At 38.6% G+C, this 18,487-nt stretch overlaps 2 protein-coding genes across 2 annotated transcripts; one reads left to right on the top strand and one right to left on the bottom strand.

Moving 5' to 3' along the window:
• The first annotated feature begins 5,896 nt into the window (after positions 1 to 5,896).
• Positions 5,897 to 12,671, top strand: LOC138329684 (zinc finger CCHC domain-containing protein 17-like). Its single transcript, XM_069276934.1, has 8 exons — positions 5,897 to 6,098; positions 6,588 to 6,645; positions 7,525 to 7,625; positions 7,946 to 8,025; positions 8,746 to 8,849; positions 9,263 to 9,390; positions 9,955 to 10,053; positions 10,993 to 12,671. The coding sequence occupies exons 1-8, from the start codon at positions 5,991 to 5,993 to the stop codon at positions 11,053 to 11,055; spliced, it is 741 nt and encodes a 246-aa protein (XP_069133035.1). The 5' UTR covers positions 5,897 to 5,990; the 3' UTR covers positions 11,056 to 12,671.
• A 70-nt stretch (positions 12,672 to 12,741) lies between these two features.
• Positions 12,742 to 15,617, bottom strand: LOC138329683 (uncharacterized). Its single transcript, XM_069276932.1, has 2 exons — positions 15,534 to 15,617; positions 12,742 to 14,555 (listed from the first exon to the last, which is right to left on the bottom strand). The coding sequence occupies exon 2, from the start codon at positions 14,533 to 14,535 to the stop codon at positions 12,742 to 12,744; it is 1,794 nt and encodes a 597-aa protein (XP_069133033.1). The 5' UTR covers positions 14,536 to 14,555; positions 15,534 to 15,617.
• Positions 15,618 to 18,487: the final 2,870 nt, after the last annotated feature.

The following is an 18,487-nucleotide window of genomic DNA, read 5'->3' as shown; positions in this document are numbered from 1 at the left end:
GTACAGCAGGAGATGTATCAAGGGAATTGTACAGTAGGAGATGTATCAAGGGAGTTGTACAGTAGGAGATAGTATCAAGGGAGTTGTACAGCTGGAGATGCTATCAAGATGTATCAAGGGAGTTGTACAGCTAGGAGATGTATCAAGGGAGTTGTACCAGCTAGGAGATGTATCAAGGGGATTGTACAGCAGTAGGAGATGTATACAAGGGAGTTGTACAGTAGGAGATGTATCAAGGAGTTGTTACGCAGGAGATGTATCAAGGAGATTGTACAGTAGGAGATGTATCAAGGGAGTTGTAAGAAGGAGATGTATCAAGGGAGTTGTACAGTAGGAGATGTATCAAGGGAGTTGTACAGCTGGAGATGTATCAAGGGAATTGTACTAGTAGGCAGAGTGTATCAAGGAAGTTGCTATTCAAGTTATATCAAGGGAGTTGTACAGCAGGAGATGTATCAAGGGAATTGTACAGTAGGAGATGTATCAAGGGAATTGTACAGTAGGAGAGGTATCAAGGGAGTTGTACAGCTGGAGATGTATCAAGGGAGTTGTACAGCAGGAGATGTATCAAGGGAGTTGTACAGCAGGAGATGTATCAAGGGAGTTGTACTGAAGGAGATGTATCAAGGGAGTTGTACAGTAGGAGATGTATCAAGGGAGTTGTACAGTAGGAGATGTATCAAGGGAGTTGTACAGCTGGAGATGTATCAAGGGAGTTGTACAGCTGGAGATGTATCAAGGGAATTGTACAGTAGGAGATGTATCAAGGGAGTTGTACAGTAGGAGATGTATCAAGGGAGTTGTACAGTAGGAGAGGTATCAAGGGAGTTGTACAGCTGGAGATGTATCAAGGGAGTTGTACAGCTGGAGATGTATCAAGGGAGTTGTACAGCAGGAGATGTATCAAGGGAGTTGTACAGTAGGAGATGTATCAAGGGAGTTGTACAGTAGGAGATGTATCAAGGGAGTTGTACAGTAGGGGATGTATCAAGGGAGTTGTACTGAAGGAGATGCATTAAGGGAGTTGTAGAGTAGGAGATGTATCAAGGGAGTTGTACAGTAGGAGATGTATCAAGGGAGTTGTACAGTAGGAGATGTATCAAGGGAGTTGTACAGCAGGAGATGTATCAAGGGAGTTGTACAGTAGGAGATGTATCAAGGGAGTTGTACAGCAGGAGATGTATCAAGGGAGTTGTACAGTAGGAGATGTATCAAGGGAGTTGTACAGTAGGAGATGTATCAAGGGAGTTGTACAGCAGGAGATGTATCAAGGGAATTGTACAGTAGGAGATGTATCAAGGGAGTTGTACAGTAGGAGATGTATCAAGGGAGTTGTACAGCAGGAGATGTATCAAGGGAGTTGTACAGTAGGAGATGTATCAAGGGAGTTGTACAGTAGGAGATGTATCAAGGGAGTTGTACAGTAGGAGATAAATCAAGGGAGTTGTACAGTAGGAGATGTATCAAGGGAGTTGTACAGTAGGAGATGTATCAAGGGAGTTGTACAGTAGGAGATGTATCAAGGGAGTTGTACAGTAGGAGATGTATCAAGGGAGTTGTACAGTAGGAGATGTATCAAGGGAGTTGTACAGCAGGAGATGTATCAAGGGAGTTGTACAGAGTGTAGGAGATGTAACAAGGGCAGTTGTAATGCAGCTGGAGATGTATCAAGGGAGTTGTACAGTAGGAGATGTATCAAGGGAGTTGTACAGCAGGAGATGTATCAAGGGAGTTGTACAGTAGGAGATGTATCAAGGGAGTTGTACAGCAGGAGATGTATCAAGGGAGTTGTACAGCAGGAGATGTATCAAGGGAGTTGTACAGCTGGAGATGTATCAAGGGGATTGTACAGCAGTAGGAGATGTATCAAGGGAGTTGTACAGTAGGAGATGTATCAAGGGAGTTGTACAGCAGGAGATGTATCAAGGGAGTTGTACAGCAGGAGATGTATCAAGGAATTGTACAGTAGGAGATGTATCAAGGGAGTTGTACAGTACTGGAGATGTATCAAGGGAGTTGTACAGGCTGGAGATGTATCAAGGGAGTTGTACAGCAGGAGATCGTGCTCATAGGAAGTTGTACAGCTTGGAGATGTATCAAGGGAGTTGTACAGAAGGAGATGTATTCAAGGGAGTTGTACAGCTGGAGATGTATCAAGGGAGTTGTACAGCTGGAGATGTATCAAGGGAGTTGTACAGCAGTAGGAGATGTATCAAGGGAGTTGTACAGCAGGAGATGTATCAAGGGAGTTGTACAGCAGGAGATGTATCAAGGGAGTTGTACAGTAGGAGATGTATCAAGGGAGTTGTACAGCAGGAGATGTATCAAGGGAGTTGTACAGTAGGAGATGTATCAAGGGAGTTGTACAGTAGGAGATGTATCAAGGGAGTTGTACAGCTAGGAGAATGTATCAAGGGAGTTGGTACAGTAGGAGATGTATCATGGAGTTGTACAGCAAGGAGATGTATCAATGGGAGTTGTACAGCAGGGAGATGTATCAAGGGAGGTTGTTACAGCAGGAGATGTATCAAGGGAGTTGTACAGTAGGAGAGGTATCAAGGGAGTTGTACAGTAGGAGAGGTATCAAGGGAGTTGTACAGCTGGAGATGTATCAAGGGAGTTGTACAGAAGGAGATGTATCAAGGGAGTTGTACAGTAGGAGATGTATCAAGGGCAGTTTATGGAACAAGGGAGTTGATGTTATCAAGGGAGTTGTTCAGCAGGGAGATGTGTATCAAGGGAGTTGTACAGTAGGAGATGTATCAAGGGAGTTGTACAGTAGGAGATGTATCAAGGGAGTTGTTCAGTAGGAGATGTATCAAGGGAGTTGTACAGCTGGAGATGTATCAAGGGAATTGTTACAGTAGAAGATGTATCAAGGGAGTTGTACAGTAGGAGATGTATCAAGGGAGTTGTACAGCTGGAGATGTATCAAGGGAGTTGTACAGTAGGAGATGTATCAAGGGAGTTGTACAGTAGGAGATGTATCAAGGGAATTGTACAGCAGTAGGAAGATGTATCAAGGGAGTTGTACAGTGTAGGAGATGTATCAGGAGGTGTATCAAGGGAGTTGTACAGGCAGGAGATGTATCAAGGGAGTTGTACAGTAGTGAGATGTATTATCAAGGGAGTTGTACAGTAGGAGATGTATCAAGGGGAGTTGTACAGTAGGAGATGTATCAAGGGAGTTGTACAGCAGGAGATGTATCAAGGGAGTTGTACAGTAGGAGATGTATCAAGGGAGTTGTACAGCAGGAGATGTATCAAGGGAATTGTACAGTAGGAGATGTATCAAGGGAGTTGTACAGTAGGAGATGTATCAAGGGAGTTGTACAGCAGGAGATGTATCAAGGGAATTGTACAGTAGGAGATGTATCAAGGGAGTTGTACAGTAGGAGATGTATCAAGGGAGTTGTACAGCAGGAGATGTATCAAGGGAGTTGTACAGCAGGAGATGTATCAAGGGAGTTGTACAGTAGGAGATGTAATTAAAGGGAGTTGTTCAGCTGGAGATGTATCAAGGGAGTTGTTACAGTAGAAGATGTATCAAGGGAGTTGTACAGTAGGAGATGTATCAAGGGAGTTGTTCTGAAGGAGATGTATCAAGGGAGTTGTTCTGAAGGAGATGTATCAAGGAGTTGTTCTGAAGGAGATGTATCAAGGGAGTTGTTCTGAAGGAGATGTTCATTGTTCTGAAGGGATGTAAGGGAAATGTCAAATAATAAAACCCACTTGTGCACTCACCTGTCCATTTAGCAATATGATTAAAATCATCAGTTCAATTGCTGGTAACGCTCAGGAGCAGTAACTAGTAAACGAAGTCATGAACGGGCATTTTCTTATTAGATTGGTTCATTTAGTATTTTGAAATGTACATGTACCTGTAATTGTTTGACCGACATGTCAGCAAAAGCCTGTGCTAGTTTCAGCTGATTGCTTTCATAACAAATGCGGGAAATTATTAAGATGAATAGTACTTTTAAAGTAAAGATTAAAATAACAAATTAAACATAATTGTTTCTTGAATGCGTAGCTTTTTATGTCCACCCCTGGATGACACCTCCACCCCTCCATGTTATTGCAACACCGAATGTTATTGCATTCTTACCACTGCAACACATAACAAAGCCCGGAATTAAAAAATATTAGCTTCGATTCGTCCCTTAGAAAACGGCACTTTGTATATTTGTATGCAGGATGTGATTTGAAGAGAATTTTTTTGCCAACGGGTAGAAATTGTCATATCAGGGACTATTATATCTGCCCATCTGATATTAATATTGCCATGTTAGAATATTAGTGTTTAACATAAATTTTCTTTACAGATCATGTACTGTAAACCTCTTAAACGGTCCTTTTGGGCACTCTGATGGGTATAAACAATATACATAATTAAATCAGGAGATTTTGATGGATCTTGTGTCTCTAGCTTGTTTAAAATTAGTTCTGTTATGTCGCTTCTGCTGTTAGGGACGTCCGCTTCCACGAACGGTAAAACGGACGGGCTATGGAATTTTTTCAGACCAGTGTGCACTTTGCAACAGCGGAAAATAAGAAATAAATTGTAAGCAAACTTTCGGTAAGTACAAAACTAATGCGTTATACTATACAGGGGCGTAGGAAGCGGGGGTCATTGCTCCCCCCCACTTCCCTAGGACGGGGGGGGGGGCAACCATATCTTTTTGCAACCCCCCTCCCCCATTTTCGCCGAGTGAAATGATCTAAAATGCACATTAGAAAGAAAAAGGGTCCTCCTACACATTTTTCGTTCAGTTCAGAAAATTTTCCGCTGCGCGATGCGTTTCCTAAAAACGTTCAAGCACGTAATGTTCGAAACTTTAATAATGAAAATTCAATGCACATGAACTAGACTAAAAATGTCCATCAAGGGATTATACTATTTCAAAAAAATGAAATTTAAATCAGTATTAGTTAAAACAATGTGACTTGTTAAAGAGACAATTCACTCAGGCAAATTCTTTTACATAACCAATAAGCAAACTATAGCATAAATGTATTGTTCTACATTTCTTATGAAACATATAACGTAAAACATTGACAAATTCCACAACATTGTTAAGTATTTTAATTAATATCGTTGAAATATCAAATCGTTGATCAATACGATTAAGCAGGTACAATATTAACTCTGTACCCATACCCGAGCCAAAGTCACGCACGTTAAACAAATGAACTACATAACCACTGAGAAGGTGATAAAATGATTTTTAGGCAAGACAATTCACCTAATAAGGTAAACACACTACTGTCAGAGCGATTTGAGCAGTTCTAGCCAAAAAATTGCATTACTTTACGAGCAAGGGACAGGGTTCGGCATACAAGAAGTTCGACCACAGTGTGTAATGGCGGACAGCGAGCAAGTTTGAATAATTCACACACGTGTCACCACCATAGGCGTTTCAAGCATATCACAGTAAAACTGACTGATGTAATTTCCATTAGAAGTTGTTTTATCTGATATATATACAAATTTAAATGTTCTCTTAGACTGAATTGTCCCTTTAAAACGGGCCCTTGGCTTATCCGGATACCAGCGTATCCCGGCGTAATATCAATTAATTTAAATGGTATGCTCCTTTTTCATTTATAGTTATTGAAACTTGTCAATAATTAGACACGTTATGTAAAATGCCAACTCTATCAAAAATATTTTTTGAATGAGACATATCACATTCGCGCGCAAAATACAGACATGAATCGGTATGTCTGTTTAGGGTTACCCGGCCGACCCTAATCCTCCCCCCCCCCCACCCCACCCCAATGTAACCCTGAACTGAACAGATATGTGGTTTTTTTGGCCTAGTTAAAAAGTAAGCGCGCGCTAGTCTATGTATACCTGTATGTATACCTTCAAATTAGAGGAGTTCCGGATGCCTCGACTATCGGAACTCTTTTGTGTACATGTGCATTTGCGGTCCGTTCAGGCAACAAACACACATGTACATGTGCAGCTGAAAACAGTTAAACAAATGTCTAAGCGTATTTATGACGATAAAGAGGACGGTGGTCGTAAAGACCGCTACAAATTTTTTAAAAAGGAGGACCTTCCGGATCTCTACTCGGTGTTTCAAGGAGAGGTAATTATTCAATTCTTCAAAATGAAAGTAGAAGTGCATGTGTACTCCAACAATGTTAGAGGTATACATTACTACCCTAATATGAGAGTCGACTGGTCAGTAGTTTTTTTTAACGGACGTTATCTAATATTTATTAGACAAGACGAAATGTTCCAAAAGTGTCTCGTCGTGCTATACCTCTAACATTGCAGGTCAACATTGTTGGAGTAAGGTATACATGTACATCTAATCACCATTCAGTCAAATTACAGAGATACGTCTACATTGTAATACATTGTTGGAGTAGTTCAACATTAGTAGGTGCTTAAACAAAAGCTGATCAAGATAGCGTATAATGTTATTAATGTACAATGTAAAGATCTACATCTATCAAATCAGAGCCTGCTGTTTATCTGGTACTTATTGGATCAAATAGGGTATATAAATAAATATAACAACTGACATTTGTATGATCAAATTAAAATTGTTTGATATTCTGTTTGGATATAGGTAGCAAGTGTACAAGCTTATGGAGCATTCATTAAGATTCCTGATTCCAGAAAACAAGGTAAAATTGTAAGATCAAAATTTGAATGTAACATGATGGTCGATCATTTTTAGCTCACCTGGCCCGAAGGGCCGGTGAGCTTATGTCATGGCGCGGCGTCCGTCGTCCGTCGTCCGTAGGCGTCCGTCGGCGTCCGTCTGTCCGTCAACATTTCCTTTAAATCGCTACTAGTCCTAGAGTTCTGCATGGAATGTAACCAAATTTGGCCACAAACATCCTTGGGGGAAGGGGAACAGAACTTGTATAAATTTTGGCTCTGACCCCCCGGGGGCAGGAGGGGTGGGGCCCTATAGGGGAAATAGAGGTAAATCCTTTAAATCACTACTAGTCTGCATGGAATGTAACCAAATTTGGCCACAAACATCCTTGGGGGAATAAGAACAGAGTTTGTATAAATTTTGGCTCTGACCCCCCAGGGGCAGGAGGGGTGGGGCCCAATAGGGGAAATAGAGGTAAATCCTTTAAATCGCTATTAGTCATAGAGTTCTGCATGGATTGTAACCAAATTTGGCCACAAACATCCTTGGGAAAAGGGGAACAGAACTTGTATAAATTTTGGCTCTGACCCCCCAGGGGCAGGAGGGGCGGGGCCCAATAGGGGAATTAGAGGTATATATTCTCATTCCTTCAGAAAAGAAACAATGAACCTGTATTCAGAACATTACTTGGCATTACAAACCAGGTGAGCGATACAGGCCCTCTGGGCCTCTTGTTTTATAAATCTGTAGACAAGTGATACTTTTTTTTATGTTTTTGATGGAATAAAATGAGTATTTTCCTTATTCAAAAGGCACAGTTCCCCGAAAATTGAAATAATTATTTAGTGTAAAAATCATTATTCAAAACCATTTTCTACTGATCATTTTTTTTTAAAAACAGGTTTGGTTCACAAGTCACAGATGTCGAAGGCCAGAGTCGAAGATCCTTCTGAGATGTTAAGTGTCAGAGAAAAAGTATACTGTAAAGTTATATCTATAGAGGTAAATTCCTACTTTATAACAGTAGTTTTAAATGTATGTTAGTAATGATCCAATTTTAACTTATTTTATTTTAACAGAAATTTTATTTTAATGGGTTTACTGTTTATTATGGCTATTCTCTGTGTATGAATTTATGATTTTGCTGAAAATCTGAATATTCTGAGGATATGTGTATGAATTAGTTGAATATGAATGACCATGTTTTCACTATAATCTCAAACTGTCAATATCTGTTTTAATTAAAGCCTAATATTAACAGATCTGATTGTGGGTTATATCAGAGCTAGACCTTGTATAAAATTATTGATGGATTTTGACAGGATGACAAAGTGGGATTATCTATGAAGTGTGTTAATCAGACAACAGGAGAAGATGAGGACCCAACCAATGTACAAGCAAGGTACAATGTATGTCACTTCTAGGCCCTGATCATGTACAAGCAAGGTACATGTATGTCACTTCTAGGTATCACTTCTAGGCCCTGGTCATGCACATACAAGGTATTATGTCACTTCCTGGTCATACACATACATGGTACAATTGTATGTCACATGTAGGCCCTGGTCATGCACATACAGGGTAAGTCACTCCTAGGCCCTGATCATGCACTTACCGGTGCAAGGTATGTCACTTCTAGGCCCTGGTCATGCACATACAAGGTATGTCATTTCTAGGCCTTGATCATGCACAAACAAGATATGTCACTTCTAAGCCCTGATCATTCTCAAACAATGTATGTAACTTCTAGGCCCTGATCATGAACAAACAAGATAAGTAACTTATGGGCCCTTCTTATGCACATTTAGATTTGTGCTTCAGACTGTATAGCCCTTGATGTGTACTGCTCGAATGCATTTCTGCTTTCATGATTATCTTATGCAGTTTAAATTCTACATTCCTTTTGCCAGGTTTGGCACCTGTGTAATATTCAGAGATGCCGACTTTCGGTACTCAATTATTGCCGGATGGTTTGTCAGGACCGGATTTAAAATAGGCAGTCTGCTTCAATTTTTTGCGGACATTTCCGTTAGACCGGCACATTTCATGATGTCTGTTATACGAATGTAATATAAGCAAGATTGTTACATTTAATGAGATATGATATTTTCTTATATTGAAGTCTGGATGACCGGAAAAGGAAGCAAGGGGTAAAAGGAGGAGGGAGACCAAAAATAGAATTAGGAGCAGTTCTGGACACGACGTGTCGCAAATGTGGAGGACATGGTAAGGTTTGCTCACACAAGTCAACACTCTAAACCTGTAGTGATATTTAATAACAACTTATAGATGGTTATTTACAAGGGTAAACAATAAACATTTTTCACGATTTTACTTAGAAAAAAGAAAATTATATCTTAGTACTTTTAAATTTTTATGGTCTAACTGTAAGGGTATATATGATTCAAACTTTTTGTAAATATTTCACCAGTGCTGTCCTGAGAAATCTCTAAAAATATCATACCAGTGAAAATAACGGCTAAACTATAAATTAACATATGAGATGGTGATAAGTGAATGTTAACATGAGGTTGAAGGTATTTAAAAAAAAAAAAAAGACCAGAGGTCAGCCATCCTTCAATAGCCAAGATTTTGATATAATTACAAAAAAGAAAATATCATCCTTCTTCCTTTCAAAGGTCATTTAGCACAGGATTGTTTCCACACAAAGGGAGGTAAATCTTACGAGTTAGTACCAGATATGGATGACGATGGTTTCAAGAATTCTTCAGATGACGACATTGCACCACAGAAGAAGAAAAAGAAGGTATGTTTAAATGTGTAGAGTTTGTTTTTGCTAATTTTAAGTAAATATACAAAAGATTTTTCTGAAATATGTAGGATTTCCTTGGTTTAGGGGGTATATTTCCTTTGAATTTCATCCTCCTTGACTTATTACTTTCGTCTATAGTTATGCCTTCTGAATTTTGCAACTGATTTCCTCTAAAACACAACAAAAATTACTGGTATAGCTGATAATGTAGCCATCTTGAATTAAACTATCAAATTTTGTTATTACTATTTTTTATTAAATGAAAAATGATAAATAATCTACTATTCAGTTATCTTCATTATTTAAATAATATGTCATTGTATTTGTAAGAAATCTTAAATTGCATACAATGAGAAAGTAAATAAATAAATGATTGTTACACATATGTAGGTCAACAGATGTGTTTCCCATGATAGTATCAAACAAGTTTCCACACATCCAATCCCACGAATTTCATGTAACAAGAGATAGTCTGAAAATAAGAAAGAAGCGCAGAGTCATAAAACATCATTTAATCCTTCCATGCATTAAAATAACCTTTTTTTTTCATGTCTTCAGAAAGAGAAAAAGCAGAAGAAGGAAAAGAAAAAACACAAGAAACATAAACATCATAAATATTCATCCTCAGACGACAGCGAGGAGGAGAGACATAGAAAGGTAGGACAGCAAAGGTCAAAGGTCATGGAAGTTTAGCTTAGTAGGGTCAAAGGTCACTATTCTTGATGAAAAGCATTGCATGTAAGGAGTAATTATATAGTAGCATGGTAGGATAGAGTCAAAGTTACTAGAATAGGGTCACAGGTCAAAAATTCACTGGAATTGATGAAAAGCACTGCAAGTAGACATGAAGAAATTGAATCTGTTAGGATAGGGCAAGGTCACATAATAAGGTAAAAGGTTAAAAGGTCACTAGATTACATTGTATCATAGCTGCTGCCTGTTGATTATAAGAGCAGAAAATGAATGTGATGAGATGGGTCAAAGGTCACTAGGAAGTGGTAAAGCACTGCTCGGAGTGGGAATAGTGTATCTTAGAGTATGGTTAAGTAAGGAATAGAAAGTCAGAAAGGTAGGACGACAAGATCAAATGTCACTAAGGTCTGGTCAAACAGATCCAGAAAACTCATAATTCAAAACTTGAACAGAAATCACAACTAAGTACTTAAATTAATTATTTATTCCATTTTGATGTGATAATTACTGGTACCTTCCTTTCATTCATCAGCAGCCTATTTAAACACATTTAAAAAGCTTGATTGCTTCATTGAGAAAGTTTAGATAAGATGCAATGAGACTCAAAATATAATTATGAAAAATATTTTCTTTAGAATTTGGAACTTTATATTGATCTCACAGCTCTTTTTATAAAAAGGAAAACAATATCTTGTCAAATTAATGATCCTGCCATTCGGCATTAAGTTTTTGATTTCATAGACCTCAAAAACGTTAACACATAGACAATAAGAAGTAGTTTTATTTTTTTTGATACTAATTCTTATTGTCAACATTTTCATCTCAATTACATTTTAATTATAGTAATTTACATTAATTACAAATGATATGTCTTTGCAATTAAATAATGTGTTTTCATTTCAGAAACAAAAACATAAGAAGCATAAAAGTAGGAAGCATGATAGTTCCAGCAGTTCTGATGGATAATGTTATGACACCCAGTACCATTACATGGGAGAAGCAGCACAGTGCAGAACTGAGGTTACAGGTTTCGACCAATGTGATAAATTGTAAAGGACAGGAAACTAAACTCTCTGTAAAGAACCACATTGAGGAAGTGTATCATTCAAGGGATATAATTCTGAATAGTAGATGTTACTCAGCTACTGTGAGTGATCATGTGTATGTCAGGGGACATAACTCTGAATAGTAGATGTTACTCGGCTACTGTGAGTGATCATGCGTATGTCAGGGAATATAAACCTGAATAGTAGACGTCACTCAGCTACTGTGAGTGATAATGTGTATGTCAGGGGACATAACCCTGAATAGTAGACGTCACTCAGCCACTGTGAGTGATAGTGTGTATGTCAGGGGACATAACCCTGAATAGTAGACGTCACTCAGCTGCTGTGAGTGATAGTGTGTATGTCAGGGGACATAACCCTGAATAGTAGACATCACTCAGGCACTGTGAGTGATAGTGTGTATGTCAGGAACATAACCCTGAATAGTAGACGGCACTCAGCTGCTGTGAGTGATAGTGTGTATGTCAGGGACATAACCCTGAATAGTAGACGGCACTCAGCTGCTGTGAGTGATCATGTGTAAGTCAGGGGACATAACTCTGAATAGCAGATGTCACTCAGCTACTGTGAGTGATAGTGTGTATGTCAGGGGACATAACCCTGAATAGTAGACGTCACTCAGGCACTGTGAGTGATCATGTGTATGTCAGGGGACATAACTCTGAATAGTAGACGTCACTCAGGCACTGTGAGTGATCATGTGGAAGTCAGGGGACATAACTCTGAATAGTAGACGTCACTCAGCCACTGTGAGTGATCGTGTGAATGTCAGGGGACATAACTCTGAATAGTAGACGTCACTCAGCCACTGTGAGTGATCGTGTGCAAGACAGGGGACATAACTTTAAATGCAGGATGTTTCTTTATACAACTATGAGAAATTGCTTTGCCATAGAACTCTGAAGATTAGAGGTGATTTAGCCACTGTAAGGCAATGTAATAGTATTGAACATAATAGGTAAGGGCAGAAAGTTCTCTGAATAGACTAGCTGTCACCACGGGCAACAATAGAGATTACAATTATAGGCAATGCTGGAAACAGTCCTGTGTAGAATGTTGGGGACTGTTACTACGTGAAATGTTAGAGACGATTACTGTTGGGATTGCCTTTGCATCTCAAAGTTCTGTATCAAGCAGAACATAAAACAATTAATTTCACATAATACAATGATAGCATGTCAAAATTGAATTTGCATTTTACTATGCCTATTCATTTATAAATCTTCTGTTCACAAATCGAAAAGGATGTCCCTTGTGCAATATTGAATACACGATTGTTGAAATGCTGAATAGATGAAAGATTAAAAGTGATGGAAACTGCCGTCAAATATCCTTGATCAAATCACCTAGATTGTATACAATTTTGTTTTCAAAATTGACATCAATTGCTATAGAACAGAATGTTCATTACTAGACATTCTTATTCTGCAGAATTCAAAATGATATGTTAAAAGAATAAAACGATGTTCCTTAGTATTCAAAATTGTAAAAGTAACGATTAAAGATTAAAACAAATGAATTTGATTCATTCTTCCTCGTGCGTGGTTCTAAATGAAATGAGCAGTAGCCGGTGATCTATAGCTTCTCATTCGAAGGTTTGTGAGAGTGTGAATATGTCTACGACATTGTTTTCCGGGCGATTTCGTAACGGGTCGGCATGTGTGATGAGCACACTGTTCTTGCTGCTGCTAACACTCACTGCGCATGGGCTGCTTTGCCTGTTGAATGATGTCACCAACTTCCAGTGTTGACCATCGGAAGTGACGTAGTACACAGAAACATCGAACACGACGAGAACACCGCCATTTAGCGTAGAAATTCCTCTAACACTGTTAGCCATCAGTTGGTTTGGAATTATTGATTTCCAGAGAAGATCACCCTCCGAGGTCGTATAAAACAAATTGATGCCATTTCTGAAAGCTAAGTTACCGGATACCGGAAAGATAGAAATGTAGTCTGAAGAAAAGGCCAGTTCCCGATTACCATCTATCTGTGAGATCTTACGATACAAGGAGCCAGTATTATCGTATAGTTTGATGGTGATGTGTTTCGTCCAAGACGACTCGCATACGATTGCAATCGCCTCTTTCGAACAGGACACGCCAAGACAAGTTTGTTCAGTATCTATAAATAGTGAACATATTTTCAGATCCTCCGAGCTGAAGAAAAGCGCCCGTTTAGTCCTTGGAATTGTCACAACCAGGTTGAAGTTCCCCGTCTGAGCGATGTCGAAAGGGTAAGATGGTACAACGGCTTCAGCGATACAGTGAAGGGCGCTGGAAAAGAGCTTGATCTTTTTGTTCTTCCTATCAGCTAGTGCAATGTTGTTGTTCACGAGAAATGTTGCACCTGTAAGCCAACTTTGGGACTTATCACCGGGCATCCGGGCATTTATCGAACTCTTCAAGGTCATTGAGTATCCGACGTTGAGCGACGACATTGAACGTCCACGAATAGACAAAGACAAAGAAGACGGGTCTGGGCTTTCAATACCTTTACTTTCTGGTGAGGGTAGATCAAAGATTGACTCTCGTCTCTCTGTAGACGCTGCCTCTCCACATTTTACATTTTCATGATTTCCATCGCTTAGTGAACTTGACGCCGCGGTATCCAACGGAATTTCAACGAAACTTTCGGATTCACTTTCGGACAGAATAGCCGATGATTCCGGGTCTATTCCCGTCCAGTCTCTGTCAACAAGTCCAGTTGCCTGCACATATGTAGCCATAGGCTCGTGCTTTACGACAATTTTGCCTGGCAAGAGCGAACATGTATCCACTTTATTGTCGAAGTCTGTGTCCCCAACAAAAGTGAAGGACACGTTAGTATCGTTACCTTTCAGGATATCCTCTAGTTGTGTTTTAATGGATTCCACTTCCTTTGTGGTTTTCTCGACAGACGTAGCAGTCCCTTTCCTGACATTCTCCAGTCGTGTCTTGGCCCTGTCTATCAGTTGTTGGCACTCCTCCTTCCAGGCAAGCAGTCGAGACTCTTCTATGCTGAAGAGAAAATCCAGTTGTGAATATTGCTCATTCTCGGCTGCATCTATAGCGTCTCTAAGTTTCTGGTAATAGTTGTCTAGTGTTAGGGACACTGTGTCCCTACTTTGTAACAGTCTGCCTAACTTCGGATTCACGTCCCGGATATGATGAGCGGCCATTATGAGAACTGGTGAGACGAAGTTGGATAATTTCTCATGCTCTGCCGTCGTCTTCGTTGACACTATGACACAGTCTCTATGGTCGAATACGGCACAGTCCGCACACACGTGATGTCCATGTGTGTCACACAAATACTCCAGACGCTTGGCATGACGTTCACACTGGCAGCAACCGACCACGCTTTCTGATGACGTCACCACCGGAAGTTCTGCCGACATATTCCTTGATGGGATTGTTTCTGAAACATACACATACGAAACGAATAGAAAATGAAAGTTACATACACACTGAACAAGAGATATGGTGTATTTCCATCGAACAGGAATTAAAGCTTCTATTGTTTATTTTAGAAGAAAATAGGTAACAAAATGCGTCCATGTGAAATCAAACTCGTGAATTATCTGTTAAATGATCATTACATCGAATCTACATGAATATATGCCAACATTTTGTCGGACAATATATGAATATGAATGACTGAGTTATAGTAAGGCAGTATTTGCATCTTTAAAAAGCAACTTACTTTGTGTTGAGTATACATAGCTTCATGCTCCTAATATACATAGTTTTTGTGACTGGCTTTCCTTGTGCATGAACTGGGTTTCTTTTTAGTGGTGTCGATCATATAACTTGTAAGTAGGTGTACAATAATATTAACAGCAAGCTGCCTATCTATGTAACATCAAGACTGAACATGCTTAAGGTCAATTCACGTGCTTTTTCAGGGTAGAGAGCGGACTATTTAAAACGACTGCGATAAGATAAGGGAATGGCTCATGAACGATTCTTTGAATTCAAAGTCTTACTTTTAACCTACCACTTATATATAGTTTGAAGGACGGATATTTATTTCCACAGTCTTCCAAAACACGAATTTTCAAGCACGGTAGCTACATATGTATAGGGACCGCAGTGACCAAGTGGTTAAGATGTCCTGACATGTTACTACAAACCCTTCACCTTTTTGTCGAGTTCGAATCCCATGCGGGGCAGTTGCCAGGTACTGGTCGCTGTTTTTCCTCTTGATACTAAGGCTTTCCCAGCCATCTAAGCCTGGCACATCCTTAAATGACCATGTCTATTCATAGGACGTGAAATTAATTAATATGCAATATGAAGGCTGTCCAGCGATACATTGTGTAAAACCAAACCAAATAACGGGATGTACATTACCGCCTGGTATTGGGGCGAAGGCCAAAGCTTTTGCTATACTTACAAATTCTGTCACTTAGTACATACTCTGTTCAATGATGAAGTCAGTATGTCTGTACACCACAACAGGTAAACTGTTCACATCACAACCTATATATGAATTAAGACAATATTGATAATATTTATGTTCATGGTGTTGTGTGTGTAGATAGATGATAATGTATAGATAACGGTCATGTGAACATGTGTATATGTCACAGGGATTGGAATTGTTTTAAAGGTGCAAAATGAAACTAAAAATCTATGTTTATGAAAGTTTATGACTTATTCTGCTAAGTTAATGATTCAGAATTTTTACTATCGTAAAAAATAGATACTAACACACTCGAGATCAGAACCAAAAACAGATAAAATATATCAGGAATCATCAATTTTGATAAAGTTTTAATTTTATTTACTTAGTATTGTAAGATGTCAGAACCCTGTAAGTTATCGGACAGAAATCGCGTGACAAGGGCAGTTATTTATAGTAATAGTGTGACTATGTATATCAACTATGGACTTTTGTTGAGGGCAACATGGTGTTATATAACCAGTGTAGAATAAATAACACCATATGAACCAAAACAAAGATAAAAAAAAATTGTGCCTTGAGATGCAAATAGACAAAAATGGTATGTACCTTAGTATCATCGATGCATTAAAGATGCTCCACCGCCGACAGAGCATAAATGATATTCATCACTTGAACAATAATTGACGTTTTATCGTGTATATATAAGTCTAATAATAACAAAAAATAATATAAAATAACTTATTTTGCCTTTGGCGCATGCGCAATCAGTACTTCATTCCATATAGGATATAGTGCCACGGATTTTCTTCGGGATGCAATTAATTATTTTTCATATTTTTAACTTTAAGTAAAATTAGAAGCTCAAACTTTTCAATGTTGATAATGGTGTAAAGGAAGTAACTTTTGTAACAGAAGAAAAATACTAAATCGTCTGCTCCTGTTTTTGATAGTGAAAAAACACCATTTGTCGGCGGTGGAGCATCTTTAACGTTGTATTGTAGCTGCCATGCAGGTATTTTTCACCGTGCTTACCGTCATTCGTCGGGTTTTATCTGGGTTTTCCAGCTTTACCATAAAACATATATATTGCGTCGTGTAATAGAGTTCGCTATTACGAGATCACGATACCACTAGGTGAGACGACGATCCCCTAATCCTATCGTGCAGTATCGCAATTTCGCAATATTACATCATGGTATCGTAATATCGGTAGCAATACCGCGATCTTGCGTTGCAGTATTGTAATTTTGTCCAGCAGTATAGTTATACTGCATCCATCCTCGATACTCCAACGGTTACTATCACTGATGTTATATCCACCTTGGACTATCTCAATGTAAAATTGAAGACAGTTCAGAAAAAAACAACTGACTCAACCACAGGCCTGCCGAGACCTCCTTTGAAGATTACAGACATTTAATTCAGATGAAAACTTGAAGTTTTTGCTAGGAACTCGCATCAAGCTGTATGTAAGTGTCACAATTGTATGATAAATAGGAGACCTTTGCGTGAAATCACGATCTTAATACAAGGTAGGATATCTAATTAACACTTGAGCTAAATATCGGTCTGTAACACCATGCGCAATGTATTTAACTCTACAAGTTGGAACATACCTGCTCGGTACTCGTATATCGAAGCGATACCGGAAACGGATCAAAACATCGTTGCCGTACTAGTTGCACTACAGTAAGAGAGAGAGCAACGACCAACTTCAAAACAATTCTGTCAACCACAATGTATCTTTATACAATTCCTTTATTGATGTACACCAAAGGATCAAATTATTTGTGTCTTCTGTTGCCTCCCGTTTTACTATGAGATAGTCCATGGGCGGATATGACGTCAGTAATAGTAACCCCTGGAGTATCGAAAATGTACTGCATCGTGATATCAATCGTATTATCGTCTAGAAGTATCAGGATCTCGCGTTGTAGTATTGCAATATCGACTCGTGGTATTGTGATCTCGTCTCGCAATATCGTGATATAACGATGTCCGGAATCAGCAATTATAATAACTTATTCAACACATAAAACAACGAAACCAAATTATAGATGATGAGGTCACCAATAATAAGATTTGACCTTCAGCGACCTTTATCGCGAATCGCATTATCTACTATATATTATCTGTGATCATATAAATAGCCAAATATAATCACATGCCATCGGGTCATTTTCATTTTCGTCTGTGATATTTGGCGCCCATAAAGGTAAGGAATACAATATTTATATACTATATATATCTACTCATCATAGCTCACCAATGTAAAATATTTTTTGTACATCACATTTATATCGTACATCATAATTACTATTTTGTCCAATGTATACCCATACGTTAACCATAAATTGAATGTTGTTCAACTTGCTCACGCTTATAACCAATAAATCGCACCCGTCCCTGCTAGGAAATATTGAGGTGGGAAGAAAAAAACAAACGCAAGATGCACATAACAATATGATTTCAAAAATTGAGGAAAAAATAGGTCACGTTAAAAAATTCTCGACACTACGATATATTCAAATAGATACAACTCCTTTTCGGGTCTTGATATGAATAGTAAGCCTCATATTTTAGCTTCATTTTCTTTACTTTCACTTTAATTGTGATTCAAGGTATAATAGTATATAATCATACCTGAACGCATTCGTCAAATCAAAAAGGTAAAGAAGAGACGCCTTTTTAGTTGGGAACACAGGTTCATTTATTGTGGTCAACGTACGCATGCGGGGTAGATACGAATTTTGACAGAAAGATTTTAGATTCCTCCTAATTTGGAAGATCCATTATTGCTATGTTTTACCTATTTTCCATCTATTACAATTATATATATGTGTATCTTTGGGAGGGAGTAGGTTTTGCCGGTTGCCCGATCCAAGTTACATCATTCTGTAAGTCTTCTTGACTTTATAAATATTTTGCAATGAAAAATGAAA

Source organism: Argopecten irradians, chromosome 8 (genome assembly GCF_041381155.1).
Source record: "Argopecten irradians isolate NY chromosome 8, Ai_NY, whole genome shotgun sequence".
Taxonomy (NCBI): Eukaryota; Metazoa; Mollusca; class Bivalvia; order Pectinida; family Pectinidae; genus Argopecten; species Argopecten irradians.
The sequence above is the reverse complement of the archived record's forward strand: the minus strand, read 5'-3'. Positions and strand labels throughout refer to the sequence as shown.

What these genes read in the sequence shown, in the direction of transcription:
- LOC138329683 (XM_069276932.1), bottom strand. Translation starts at nt 14,535, where the DNA reads ATGTCGGCAGAACTTCCGGTGGTGACGTCATCAGAAAGCGTGGTCGGT.
- LOC138329684 (XM_069276934.1), top strand. Translation starts at nt 5,991, where the DNA reads ATGTCTAAGCGTATTTATGACGATAAAGAGGACGGTGGTCGTAAAGAC. An exon ending in ACTCGGTGTTTCAAGGAGAG is followed by an intron (nt 6,099 to 6,587) that starts GTAATTATTCAA and finishes GTTTGGATATAG; the next exon opens with GTAGCAAGTGTACAAGCTTA. An exon ending in CCAACCAATGTACAAGCAAG is followed by an intron (nt 8,026 to 8,745) that starts GTACAATGTATG and finishes CTTATATTGAAG; the next exon opens with TCTGGATGACCGGAAAAGGA.